Consider the following 14,950-nt stretch of genomic DNA (forward strand, 5'->3'; position numbering starts at 1 on the left):
CTAGTCAGTTCAATTGATGAGAAGTAGGGGATCAGGCAGGTAGGCTGCTGGCCTGGCATGGTAGACTTGAGACAGCCTCAAGGTGGATAGGCAAGATGCCTATGGCAACCGGGGAGGTGAGAGCAACAGGCAAAGATATACTAGTAGAATTTGTGCAGCATTGTAGCCTTTTATAAGGTAAAGCATTTGGAGGCGGAGCATGAAATTGGGAAATCGTCTGCAGACCTTGAATTGTCAATCTTGGGGATGTTGGCGGGGAGGGAGAAAGACCGAATGTGAAGGGAGAGCTTTCTCTGGAGGAGATCGGCGCGCCTATCAAATACACGAAGAAAGCGCAGACACCCGCCCCTAATGGGATTCCAGTGGAGTTGATCAAGTCGTTTGCCACTCAGCTTAGTCCTCAGATACAACAAGTAATGAAGCTAGGAACATGGGAGACCTTTGGATCCTACTAATTATAGAAAGCAGGATTCTCTACCCTTCCAACATCAGCCCCATCCCATACCACCACGATTAGAGACATTATTCTCAAACACTTGCAAATACTCCAAGAGGAATTCCATTACCTTTTACTCAAGGATGCAGTAACATTGGTTCCAGAGCAGGAAAAGAGACAGGGATGCTATGCCAGATATTTTCTGATCCCAAAAAAGGACGTCGGGTTACAACCGATCCTAGACCCCAGGATTTTGAGCTGGTTCCTCAAAAAAAATGCTGTCCCTAGCCCATGTTCTGCTAGTGCTTAATGTGGACGACTAGATGGTCTCTGTCGATCTGCATGATGCCTGTTTTTGCTTCCCTATTCTGAGGTCACACAGGAAGTATCTCTGCTTCACTGTAGGATCAGAACATTATCAGTTCAAAGTCCTACCATATGTCCTCACTTCCGAGCCATGAGTCTTCACAAAGGTGATGCAAGTGGTAGCAGCTCCCTCAGAAGGAAGTGAATTTCTATATTCCATTAACTAGACAATTGGCTAATCAAAGGCAGCACTCCCGATTTGCTGATGTACCATGTACAAGATGGCTCAGATTTTGTAGAAATTCTGCTGTTTGGTCAGCAAGATCAATTCTCACCTGGTGACCTCTAAGTGCATAATATTCATATGGACAGTATTGGATACCACATCGAATCGAGTCTTCCCTCCACCTCAGAGGAATGAAGACGTTCAGGCTATAATTCCTATGTTTCTTAATGGAGCGATGATCAACTCTTCATTGGATACATAGGGAAAGTGAAAGGAAAAGTTCAAGATGGATCATCTTTTGTGTCAACATCTGCTACTCCATGGCTTAAAAGGAGCCGCCTTAAGGTATTCATGCTCATCCTGCCAAAGGTATATCCGCCCTAGCTAGAGGTGTTCCTTTAGCAGATGTATGCAAAGCAGCAACTAGGTCCTTCCTTCACACGTTTGGTAAACGTGACTGTTTCGATGCAGAAGTGAGAAAGGATGGTCAGTTATCTTACTCAGTTCTACAGGACTTCTTGGTTTAGTCAGACATGCTCCCACCTGTGAGTGTGGTACTGCTAGTGAAATGTATTCAAAAGGTGAGGAATCTGCAGGTAGATATACCCATCAGACGCACGTTACCCATGTCCTGTAACTCCCTTTTAATGGTGGATACAATGTCTACCTGAAGATTTCTCATCCCCTGCCCCCCATAGAACGGTTTTCTACACCAAGACTCCTTCTCGTTTCTACCAATAACTGTTTACAAATGCATCTTTTATACATAGTTATTTATTACATCATAAATAAGACATGTAGCAATAATGTTCTGTTGATAATATTGAGAACAGAACCTATCTTAGTAGGTTAGTGTCATCTGTTTAGCCTTGAGGGTACAATACAAAACGAATGGTAACTGACGCAGCCTGCAAACAGGGTGCTTTATGGCTCCAGTGATGTCACGCAGTGCAGCTTGCAAAGCCGACTTGGAACCAGTGCCCCCTGCCGGCGTGGGAGAGCTATTGGAGAAAAGTTTCCGGATCCAGTCTTGCACCTGGGTTGGTCAAAAGGTGAGGAATCTAAATTTAGAATTTGTATCCCCCAGAAAAAGTGTGACCAAAGGTAAGTAACATGTTAGCCTCATAACTTCCTGCCTCTTTACCACTGATTTAAATGCCCCTAAATTTGTACTGAATAAGATGGAAATATGCTTATTTTTCACATTCCAGGTTCACTGATCCTTCTCCACTGTCCACTGATTTCTACATGTTGTGTACAGATTCTTCACTAGAATCCAGATTCACACTATTACTAGACTCTTTCATACACCTCTTGCTGGTCGGTGTGTTCATAGTTCTCGTTCCACTGTGTTCTCTCCTGGCCGCCTGTAGCCTCACCAGATTTTTTTCCTCCATTTTTGAGGCACTGCCTTGAGACATTTTTATCGGTGACTGTCTCTGGTGTGTCACTCTGCTGCAGCTCTGACTCCTCTACACAGTCAGGGTTCTTTATTGAGCACACCTCCACTGTTGGCATTGTAGGCTTCTGTGCTGGCTCCTTCTTTTCCTTTGTATTGTCAAGTGGTGTCTGCATTTGTGGCTCTTTTCATGATTATGATCCTAGACTCTCCTAGGATTCTGGTGTTCACGCTATTACAAGCCATTCTGAAAGAGGTCTAAAACATTTGCTTTCTTATTTATAAAGGTGGAATTTCTTACCCTGGTCTGAGGCCTTCACACTTGCATCCGTGTTGACCATACTTGTCATGTAGAGATTTGTGTATAAAGTCTTGTTCACAGTTTACAATCCTATGTATAGATAAGTGGATTAACCTTCATTAACACAGCTCTGTCCCTGTCTCTACTTCGGGCCCAGCTGGTCGACCCTACAATCCGGTATGATTTGTTCTCGGTGTCCCAACCGCCCCAAATTTTCTCAAATGTCCTCATACACCCTCTTCCCTTGTATACCAGCTTTTTCAAGACATGGCATATGTTCACTTCCCTTTCCTAGTGCCACAGCTGTGGTTTAGTTGGGTTTCCCCCATACCTTGCAATCTCCCTTTTTGCCAGCAGGACATCCAAGTTAACCAGCAATTATTTTCGTAAGAGGAGATGTTCGAGTTGTGCCATATCCCCGGCAAGCCTAGGGTTGCCTGTCTGACAATGGGCATGCCTGCAACACTTTCCAGTCTCCTAGTAACCTTCTACCAGAAAGGGCGTTTGTTCGGGCAAACCCATAGGGTATGCATTAATGTGCCTTCCTGGATGGAGGTGCGCAGGCATGCTTTGTCACTGGCCCTGCCTATTTTATGTAGGAATGACTTTTTATAATAGATTCTCTGTAGTATTTTCAGCTGAATCAGCTAAAAACGTGCCTGTATCGCTATTGCACACTAGTTCCCCCATGTCAGTTTGCCAACGGGACCCGAACCCGGTAGCTCTTTCTGTGCATTAGCAAAGTGCAAAATGCAGGGGAGACTACCTTTGTGGTCATATGGCCGTTCAGCAGCCTCCCCTCCAGCAGTGGTTCCTCTTTAGTTTCCTCTTCAGTGATATCTGTGCTTTCAGTGCGTGACATAGCTGGAGCTATTTAAATACCTGTGTGGGTGCCATCTCATACCCTGTCCTTAGATGTGCAAAAGGTACAATACCATTTGTGTCCCACACATCTTCCAAGGTGGAGAGGCCAATATCGTCCCATTTTGTGAATCCTTGTAATTTTGTCCCGGGCCCAATCTTCTTTATAGCCACAGTGGGGTCTTCGGAGTCAATCTCCTCTCCCATGTTATTCCCCTTAGTAATCTATGACTCGTAGTTACCACTGTCGCTGGCTGGGGTGTTGCTGAGGTGTAGGCCGAGAGCTCTTCACCGAACAGTGCATGCAAATTGCTCCTCCTACCCAGCCAGACAATCCAGTCAGAAGGCATGATCTTCCATGGTACATTTGCCCATTTGTTGTCAACACTGATCTGTGCCACTTTGTAGTATTTACATATTTTAGGTATTGCTGGAGTGTTTGGAGTGCTATCTGTGGCAGGCCGTCTAGCCAGAGCAGGGATCTCAGGAGCCTATTTATAAACATTGGCTATTCTGCTGTATATGGGTGAATCTGGGCAGCGCTATCATTTTAAATATTGCTGCCTTCCCCAACAGCAGCGGGCCCCTCTAATGTTAAACATTTTTGCCTAGCGTATTAATCAGTAGGATCAGGTTATCCTCATAGTAAGTATCATCTTTTTTGAGATACACAGACCCACAAATTTAAGATGAGTGGCAACCTTTAACAGTGTGGGAAGGCGGCCCTCCACTCACCTGCTGGCCATTGGGAATACCAAGGAATTCTTCCAGTTTATCCCAATGCTGGAGAAGTTCCCATACATAGTGCAGATCTCACCTATCCGCAAAAAAACAGATTTGTCCATGTGGGCTAGGTACAATAGAATATCATCCACATATTTGGGCATCGACTTGAATCCATGCCGCCAGCACCTCTAATGCTAGGGCAAATAGCATTGGTGAGAGGGGGCAGCCTTGCCACATGCCCCTGTTTTATGGGGATTTCCTGAGAAAGGACATCATTGACTTTGAGCTGCACCCTGGGGTTAGTATAGAGCAACTTGACCCATCTCAAGAAGTTGGGACCAAATCCCATCTTGCTCATAATGTCGACTAAGCAGGGCCATTCCACTGATATGAATGCCTTATTGGTGTCCAGTGAGGCTCCCACCAGCAGAGCCCTAACTCCTGCTGCAGCAATGTTGTTATAAAGACATCTAAGGTTACGTTTGGTCGAACAACGTGCCATAATCCCATTTTGGTCTGGGTGCATCAAATCCAAGATTACTCCTCTCAATCGGTTTGCCAGTACAATAGCCAGTATTTTGGTATCCAAATTAAGCAGATATAGCCTGTAGGAGTTCCACCTGTCTACAGGGTTCCCAGCCTTTGGCATAAGGGCAGTGGTTGCTGTGCCCATATTGTCAGAGAGCGCCCCCCTCTGTTGATACAGCCATCATTAATGTAATAATTGTCAGAGCAGCTTATCCAATTAAATGGGCTGCTTCTTGCTTTATGTACAGTGGTTAGAAAGCTACCTCAAATTACCTATTACAGATTTATCTGTTAGTATGGCTTTTTTGCTCAAACATATAATTCATTTAAGGAGTGGATCTGAGAAGTGAATTTCTGTATAGGCCAGATAGATTTCCCTAACATGTTGCCCCCTTGGTAAGTTTATTGTGTAAATAACTCCAAACCCCATCAGTATGATACAGTGTGTGTGGACTCGTCTTAATAAAGACTGCCATATCAGTAGGAGCGGGGAATACTATGCATATCATAGTAAAGACTAGCACAAGGTTGGTTTTGAGGGTTTTGTATAGTGTGGCAAAAAGCAATAAAACTGCCTTTGAATGCAGAGTATGATAAATGTCCCATTGCATTGTTTCCCAGTTGAGGGTCATTGTATCTTAACTTTAAAACTGTGTCTGCCACCCGTTGCTCATCGCAGTACTGCTGTTTTTTCTTTCACTTTTTGTGTGTCTAGCCCAAAGTTATTGTGCCTGTTGCCGCCTGCCCTGTTGCTATTCATCTCGGAGCATGTCTTGGAGGGTTACATCTTGAACCTCACATCAGCCCATGCATTTTAGGATATCTTTGGTTTGTGGTTGGAGATGGCTGTGTTGATGCTGCTGGCTCTGCAGGTTACTATTCAAATGTAGTATGCTGTCCTTTGGTTTGCGTGGTGCTCAGTGCCTGTGGTGTCATTGTGGTTAGTTGTTTTCAGATTCATACCTTCTCTCACTCGCTGCTGCTGTTTTTGTGAGTAGCATTAAATAGAGTTGGAGGTTGAGTTAGGAGAAGTCCGTAGTCAGCAATAGATTTTCTGAGTGATAGTTTTAGTTGCACTGAATGCACCATTTAGAAGGTGCTGGGTTCCCTTACAGTGCTATAAATTTCTTTAAATATTCACAGTTTTGTTTGATCTGGTGCATTGACACATTTTTTGTATTATGTTTGTTTTATTTATCTTTAAATACAAGCAACAACCAGTGGATGGTCTCCCAAACCAATAAGTCATCAATTATAAACACTTAGGGCCATATGTACGAACACTTTTTCCCATAGACACAGAATGGATAAAAACCTTTGCTACATCTGGCCCTTATTGTTTACAATGGCACTCTATAGAAAGACAGACAAGGATATAACCAAGGTCTGTTGTGTTTCGGGAAGGCAACTTTTCTCAGGCATACATCGCATTACACAGCATTTTATATCATCTTCTCAGATGCTCATTACATTTAGGGTAATTCCCTGTGTGCTTCATGTGAGTTTATTCAGCAACACTCCTGTGAGTAGCCACTTGTTTAGCCTTATCAGTCCAAGCAGTGCGTGGCTTTTCTTCTCAAACCTGATGGGTGAACATAGACATTTTTGATGTCTCTTTAAATACCTTTGAATACGTTTACTGTTCTCTCAGTAGAGTGCTAGTAATCAGCAGGACTGCAATATGTGGATCCAACTCTGCTCAGCGATTTCCGTACCTAGTACAGACATATCTCATGCGACTACTTGTAAGCCAAGTAGACTGTGTGTCATTTTAAATCCGGCACTACCAGAACTTGTTTTAACTTGTGCAAGTCAGCTTCCATTAGGTCTACACATCGTACTTGGATCTGATTAGCATATCCAGTTGCTTCCTGTGTGATCTCAGCATTGTATTTTTGACTTAGAAATCTAATCTTCCCCCACCCCCATATGGTTTACAACACTTTTTGTTTAAGACTGTGGACTGTTTTGACAGAAATTCGCACATACCAATTTAGTTGCTTAGGGTAAGGCTGCATACACCAAGAACTGCCCTCCCTCTAAACTGTCAGTTTTGACTCTAATAAACACACCATCATTGAACACATGGCCAGTCTGTATGCATCCTGCAGGAAACATTTAGACACTGAAATGTGGCAGCCCCTCTAAATCTCTTTGGATGATATAGACGTTGCTTGGCAACTGTTTTTGACATTGAACCTACAGACATGATATACTTTGACATGCCACCCAAATCTCGTTAACGTTATTCTTTACTAAGCTATGAACATGATAAAGTGAAATGTACTGATTAATTGTGTTGTTGTGCTTTAGAACATAAGCTGCAACTCACAGGGCAAGGTCAACAAGGTCAATACCATTATGTGTGGTTGCTTATGTTACTATTCAGATGATCGTGTACTCTGGTACATACTGGGCTGTTCATTGTATTATTGTTTTGGAGCAGGATCAATGCAGATTTCCATAAGAATGATTATTGTCTATAGTGGCACAGTCAGCTAAAAAGATGGACTGCATTGCTACCTAGAGTAATTATCATTAGCTGAAATGTATTCAAGTGTTCACTTTTTTTTACATTTCATCAGAGACATGTTGTACACTTTGCTGCCTATAGATTTCAACATTACAAGTATTTTTTGTATCCCCAGAGAGGAGATTCCTGAACACATAATAAAATGAAGAGTAATGAAGAAAATAAGACAATATTGGAAAGCTATCTGATACTCAAGAAGAACTAGAACTGATACAAACAGTAATTTGAAAAGAACAACTCTCAGGAGACACAGCATATCATAAATGATCAGACGTATTCTACAAGAACATCACGTGCAATCCAGCAGCTTCAAGAGGCTGAGGACATCCATACTGCCAGACCAAAAACATCTAAATAAACTAAAATCACAAATATTACACTAGCAAATCACATGCAGTATTAAAATATGCCAGATACCACCCTTTATCATAGGTAATTATCAGGTAGTTACAACACTGCTCCCCTCTCTAACAATATAATGTAAATGCTGTGGTGTTAGTCCATCATAAACGCTGTTTTGGCTGGACCTTACAGTCTGCAGAAAGAGACCATGGGTATACAAAACATGAATCGTGAAGCAGATAGCTGAAAGTTAAAAGAAAGAAGTGTTCTGCTACTAGAACATAAAGACTCGGTAATGGGTTTTGGTCTTTGTGCGTGTATTCCATAAATATTGTCCAAGAAACAGACTATTCAGATAAGCTGTGAGTTCTATTCTTTGCACACATACTTGAACGTTCTTAATGGAGGCTGAAGACACAGCTTCGGATTGAAATGCCATACCTATGTTACCTGTCTTGCAAGAATTCCAGTGATTATTAATCATTATTAAGAACAGATACACTGCAAATACTACACACATCTAGGTAATATTAAAGTATAATTAGTTGATCAGGAACCACAATTGTCAGTCAGCAAACACATTTACATGATTTATACCAAAATATGACCAACGCTTAGACTCTATACCCCAAAGGGGAAAAAAACATACACACAATGTAAGACCAGCTTTGGCTTCTCCTCAGTACTAAAGTAGCATCAACAAACATGCACATGGGAAACCCCATGAGAACAGAGTGAATGTGGCAAGAGTGTTCATCAACCATCACAGCTAAGAGTTATTAGGAAACAAAAACAGAAGCAATAACATGAAGGTTCTGGGTTTGTGAAAAGAAATTTAATTGCTCACTATCCATACACTGCTCCCAGTAACCGCTCAACAGAAAACCTATTTAGGTGTAATGAATGTAAGATGACTTTTAATGAGCCATCAGTGCTATGGGGCAAATATCGAACACATACCGCAGAAAACACAGACACATACCGTATAAATGGAAAGAGCTTTCCACTCACAGCAACTAAAAAGTTCCATCAGGGAACTCACACAGGAGCAAACAAATATACACCAGCAGTGAATCTGGAAAGAGATTTACCTTCCCAGGAAATCTAAAGCTCTATCAGCGAACACACACACCTGTGGGGAATGAAGTGATTGTAGCAAACACTTAACTGATTTATCAAAACTAAAGATGCATCAGCGAACACACACAGGTGGAGTACCACACACATGCAGTGAATGTGGTAAGTGCTTTACTTCTGCATCAGAGCTAACCATCCATCTGCCACAGCATACAGGAGAAAAGCCATACATTTGCCAAGAATGTGGAAAGAGCTTTAGTAAATCTTCATATTTAAAGAGCCACTTCTTAAGACATACAGCGGAGAAACCCTACACTTGCTATGAATGCGGAAAGAGCTTTAGTACATCCTCATATCTAAAGAGCCACCACTTAAGACATGTAGTGGAAAAACCGTACACATGCAATGAATGTGGAAAGAGCTTTGCTTGTACATCAGCTGTAAAGGTCCACCAGCGAAAGCACACAGGGGAAAAACCTTATGCTTGCAGTGAATGTGGAAAGAGCTTTAGTACAGCTACGCATTTAAAGAGCCACCAGCTAACACACACGGGGGAAAAACCATACACATGCAGTGAATGCGGAAAGAGCTTTGCACGTTCATCAACTGTAAAGATTCATCAGCAAATGCACACAGGGGAAAAACCTTACACATGTAGTGAATGCGGAAAGAACTTTACTCGACTAGCAGATCTAACCATCCATATGCGACGGCATACAGGAGAAAAGCCGTACACTTGCCAAGAATGTGGAAAGAGCTTTAGTAAATCCTCACATCTAAAGAACCACCACCTAACACACACAGGGGAAAAACCATTCACATGCAGTGAATGCGGAAAGAGCTTTAAACGGTCATCAGCTGTAAAGATCCATCAGCAAATGCACACAGGGGAAAAACCTTACACATGCAGTGAATGTGGAAAGAGCTTTACTCGCCCATCCGACCTAACCGTCCATCTGCTATTACATACAGGGGAAAAATGTTTCACTTGCAGTGAATGTGGAAAGAGCTTTCATAAATCTTCAAATCTAAAGAGCCACTGGCTAACACACACAGGGGAAAAACCCTACACTTGCAGTGAATGTGGAAAGAGCTTTACGGAGGCATCAACTGTAAAGAAACACCAGCGAATGCACACAGGGGAAAAACCTTACACATGCAGTGAATGTGGAAAGTGCTTTACTCAAACATCACACCTAACCATCCATCTGCGAAGGCATACCGGAGAAAAGACATGTATATGCAGTGAATGTGGAAAGAGCTTTATTAAACCATCGTCCCTAACCATCCATCTACGATCTCATACAGGAGAAAAACCATACACTTGCAATGAATGTGGAAAGAGCTTTACTCAAGTAACACACCTAACCATCCATATGCGAACGCACACAGGAGAAAAGCCATACACATGCAGTGAATGTGGAGAGCGCTTTAGTAGATCTACACAGCTAAAGAGGCACCAGCTAACACACACAGGAAAAACCTCCATACACATGCAGTGAATGTGGAATGAACTTTGTTTATCAACTATAAAAGTCCACCAGCACATGCGCATGGGAAAAAACATACACATGGAGTGAATGTGGAAATTGCTTCACTCGAGCATCACTCCTAACCAGCCATCTGCAAAGGCATGTAGCAGAGAAACCATACACTTGCAGTGAATGTGGAAAAAGCTTTTGTAAATCCACGCATCCAAAGAGTCACCATCTAAAGTACATGGGAAAAAACATACACATGCAGAGAATGTTGAAAGAGCTTTACTCAAGAACTAGACCTAACCGTCCATCTGTGAAGGCATACAGAAGAAAAAACATACAATATGGATTGAATGTTGAAAGATCTTTAGTAAATCCATGTGTCAAAGGAGTCAGCAGCTAATACACAAATGGAAAAAAAACACACATGCAGTGGATGTGGAAAGAGTTTTTCTCAAGCATCAGTCTTAACCATTCATCTGTGAAGGCATACAAAAAAAACATACAATTGCAGTGAAGGTGGATTGAGCTTTGCTAGCTCAACATACCTAAAATGCCACCAGCAATCACACATAGGGAAAACAACATAAAACATAATGGATGTTTCAGTCATTCATAAACTGTAAGATACCTCCTGCAAACCCACAGATGTAGTAAGGGAGGGAAAAGCTTTCTTGAGTTATTATGCCTAGTGGTCAATTAGTGAACACACAAAGTTGAAATAACAATCTGTTGCACTGGATGTAGGAAGAGCTTTCATGGTCTTTTGCAACTACCTGTGCATCGGCAATTGTACACCCAGGCAAACTCATACATAAGCATCGAATAGTGGGTGTTTCAGTCTGTCATGAAATTATAAGTCGCTGTCAGCAATACATCCAAGAAAATTATTTTTGCTACAGTAAATATGGTAGGTTTTTGTTTACTTTTCAGCACACAGGGTTGTAAGGTTTATAAAGAACCAGTGTCCAGACCTTGCCAGTGTCAGGTAATTTTTCATTTATTGCACTTTCTAACTTTGGAAAAACACAAAATTATGTTGAAACTACCCTCCCACTCTGGAAGTTGCCTTTTCCGTGCTGTAAGGAGAGAGAGCTCTTTGATCCTGCTGTGCAATACATTGGTAACCTTTGCCATTGTTGACCATGGGGCACGTTTTTCTATTTCATTCATGGGCCTGGGCATGGGGATGGTTGTTGCTTTAGTGAATTATCTAAACATTAAGGTCCAGGTATATTTCACTGTATAATCTTTGTTATTTTTGTAGGATACTAATAGGTACCCATGTATTACGGTCCTACATTTCCATCATGGGGTTCTGATGATACCATAAACTACAAGGCCAACGGCCATATGGTTTGTAAATATCTCCAGATCCCTTCAAAGAGAATGTAGGGTCATGTTCTAAATGTCTGTCATTTTGTATTTTTTATATTACATGATTTTTGTGGCAGTTGGGTTGATGAATGCATTGTTTTTCAAATGGGAATGTTCACTAAAAACTGTACTTTTCTTCTATTAAATTATGATTGTTTCATTGCTCGAATCTGGGAATTAAGTATGCTTGTAAATAGAAGACTTCAATGTGTTGAGGTTAGGACAAGCAATCTTTTTATGTAAATAAATTCAAAGACCACAGCACTCAAACACATGTATATGTACAGTAAACATATGCTGTCATGGATATAATGTTCAATAATGTTATATCTCAGAGTATTAATTTAAACCAAAAAGAGTTCACTCAATTTCAAAATGTAATTGTATAAGAAGAGAGTCCTCCTTGATGTAATTTTGTGTTTCCATTCAATCAAGTCCAAAAAGGTAACCGTTCGAATATATTTTCATATGTTGTGTATGTTTGTTACGCATACACGGTTGTCTTTAGGCAGTAGGACATCAACGACCACTTAGCACCACTATACGTTTCTTTGGATAATTATTGCACACAAATGGGAAGTACTTTTAGGTTTCCATTACTGCCTTTATCTTATCTTTTTCTGTATATGTTTTCTTCTTTTAGTAATTATGATGTGTAGGGTAACCAGATGACACCATCTCGCAAGAACTTTTCAAGTCTTAGGCTGTCTTTTAACAATCATTTTGTTAGTTTCTATGAAAAAGAACCATGATCACAATACCTGCAATGCACTAATATATTAAATGAAATACAGACCTGTCAAGCAGCATTCACATGGCACTGATTCATCTGGCCATCCCCATGGTGTCCCACTATTTATATTTAATAGAATATAATAATTCAGAATGCATTTTTTAAACTTTTTAAAAATGTTTCATTTCACTTACTGTTGGTAATCTTGTCATATCTGTAAACAACAATCCAGTTTAAAACATTTTCCCTACTTTGTACAAAGATGACACTTTAGCATAAACTTACTTCTACTTTTTGCTTTGTTGGCCAATAATGCTTAAAGGATTTCATGTTAATACATTTTCACCCTTATTAAATAGCAATTTTTACTTTAATGACACGTGGTCTGTAATGCACACTCCGGCACAAGAGTGCTCTCAGGGACATACATGTATTTCTATTATTTCTGATAAACTCTGTGAGAAGCATCATGTACTTTCCATGTTCAACAGATTGGATTGTAACATTCCCTTGTAGGATGGGGGAAGTAAATGAAGCTTATTTTTTTAGAAAAGCAGAATATGCTATGGAAACCTATAGAATATGTATACCACTTCCTATGCATTCTTCTGTCTTTGAAAAACGCTAAACTAAATATGGAAGGATGCAGAGGGGCTTGGCTTGGGGTGTCAAGATGGCAGTCTCGCTCATAGTGCTCTGGACCCCTCTGTCATCCGCCTCCATTGCCTTCAGTGTCCTTGTAGGAGGCTGGCCTGGTTTGTAGTGGGTACCAAGGGGTACTTACACCTTGCACCAGGTCCAGTTATCCCTTATTAGTGTAGAGGGGTGTCTAGCAGCTTAGGCTGATGGAAGGTAGCTTAGCAGAGCAGCTTAGGCTGAACTGGGAGCTCCTACTATACCACTGGTGTCATATGCACAATATCATAAGAAAACACAATACACAGATATACTAAAAATAAAGGTACTTTATTTTTATGACAATATGCCAAAAGTATCTCAGTGAGTACCCTCAGTATGAGGATAGCAAATATACACAAGATATATGTACACAATACCAAAATTATGCAGTAATAGCAATAGAAAGCAATGTACAGTCACAATAGATTGCAATGAGAGCACATAGGTATAGGGGCAACACAAACCATATACTCTAGAAGTGGAATGCGAACCACAAATGGACCCCAAACCTATGTGAGCTTGTAGAGGGTCGCTGGGACTGTAAGAAAACAGTGAGGGTTAGAAAAATAGCCCACCCCAAGACCCTGAAAAGTGGGTGCAAAGTGCACCTAAGTTCCCCAGAGAGCACAGAAGTCGTGATAGGGGAATTCTGCAAGGAAGACCAACACCAGCAATGCAACAAAGATGGATTTCCAGACGAGAGTACCTGTGGAACAAGGGGACCAAGTCCAAGAGTCACACTCAAGTCGGGAGTGGGCAGATGCCCAGGAAATGCCAGCTGTGGGTGCAAAGAAGCTGCCACCGGATGGTAGAAGCTGTGGATTCTGCAAGAACGAAGAGGACTAGGAACTTCCCCTTTGGAGGATGGATGTCCCACGTCGTGAATAAGCTTGCAGAGGTGTTTCCGTGCAGAAAGACCGCAAACAAGCCTTGCTAGCTGCAAGGGTCGCTGTTAGGGTTTTTGGATGCTGCTGTGGCCCAGGAGGGACCAGGATGTCACCAATTGCGTGAGGAGACAGAGGGGGCGTCCAGCAAGACAAAGAGCCACTCAGAAGCAAGCAGCACCCGCAGAAGTGCCGGAACAGGCACTACGAAGAAGAGTGAACCGGAGCTCACCCGAAGTCACAAAAGAAGGTCCCACGACGCCGGAGGACAACTCAGGAGGTCGTGCACTGCAGGTTAGAGTGTTGGGGACCCAGGCTTGGCTGTGCACAAAGGAAATCCTGGAAGAGTGCACAGGAGCCGGAGCAGCTGCAAATCAAGCGGTACCCAGCAATGCAGTCTAGCGTGGGGAGGCAAGGACTTACCTCCACCAAACTTGGACTGAAGAGTCACTGGACAGGTGGGAGTCACTTGAACAGAGTTGCTGAGTTCAAGGGACCTCGCTCGTCGTGCTGAGAGGAGACCCAGAGGACCGGTGATGCAGTCTTTTGGTGCCTGCGGTTGCAGGGGGAAGATTCCGTCGACCCACGGGAGATTCTTCGGAGCTTCTAGTGCAGAGAGGAGGCAGACTTCCCCCACAGCATGCACCACCAGGAAAACAGTCAAGAAGGCGGCCGGATCAGTGATACAAGGTTGCAGTAGTCCTCTTTGCTACTTTTTTGCAGTTTTGCAGGCTTCCAGAGCAGTCAGCAGTCGATTCCTTGGCAGAAGGTGAAGAGAGAGATGCTGAGGAACTCTGATGAGCTCTTGCATTCGTTATCTAAAGAACTCCCCAAAGCAGAGACCCTAAATAGCCAGAAAAGGAGGTTTGGCTACTTAGGAGAGAGGATAGGCTAGCAACACCTGGAGGAGCCTATCAGAAGGAGTCTCTGACGTCACCTGCTGGCACTGGCCACTCAGAGCAGTCCAGTGTGCCAGCAGCACCTCTGTTTCCAAGATGGCAGAGGTCTGGAGCACACTGGAGGAGCTCTCAGCACCTCCCAGGGGAGGTGCAGGTCAGGGGAGTG

General features: G+C 42.4%; 1 protein-coding gene across 1 annotated transcript in view; it reads left to right on the top strand.

Moving 5' to 3' along the window:
* LOC138248885 (zinc finger protein 850-like) overlaps positions 1–12,697 on the top strand; it is a 199,267-nt gene extending 186,570 nt beyond the window's left edge. The window contains exon 5 of the mRNA XM_069202865.1: positions 8,952–12,697. Coding sequence (XP_069058966.1) covers positions 8,952–10,237 — 1,286 coding nt within the window. The 3' untranslated portion in view covers positions 10,238–12,697. The remainder of the gene's footprint in view (positions 1–8,951) is intronic.
* The last annotated feature ends 2,253 nt before the right edge of the window (positions 12,698–14,950 follow it).

The sequence above is a fragment of the Pleurodeles waltl genome, chromosome 8 (assembly GCF_031143425.1).
Source record: "Pleurodeles waltl isolate 20211129_DDA chromosome 8, aPleWal1.hap1.20221129, whole genome shotgun sequence".
In the NCBI taxonomy this organism is placed as follows: Eukaryota; Metazoa; Chordata; class Amphibia; order Caudata; family Salamandridae; genus Pleurodeles; species Pleurodeles waltl.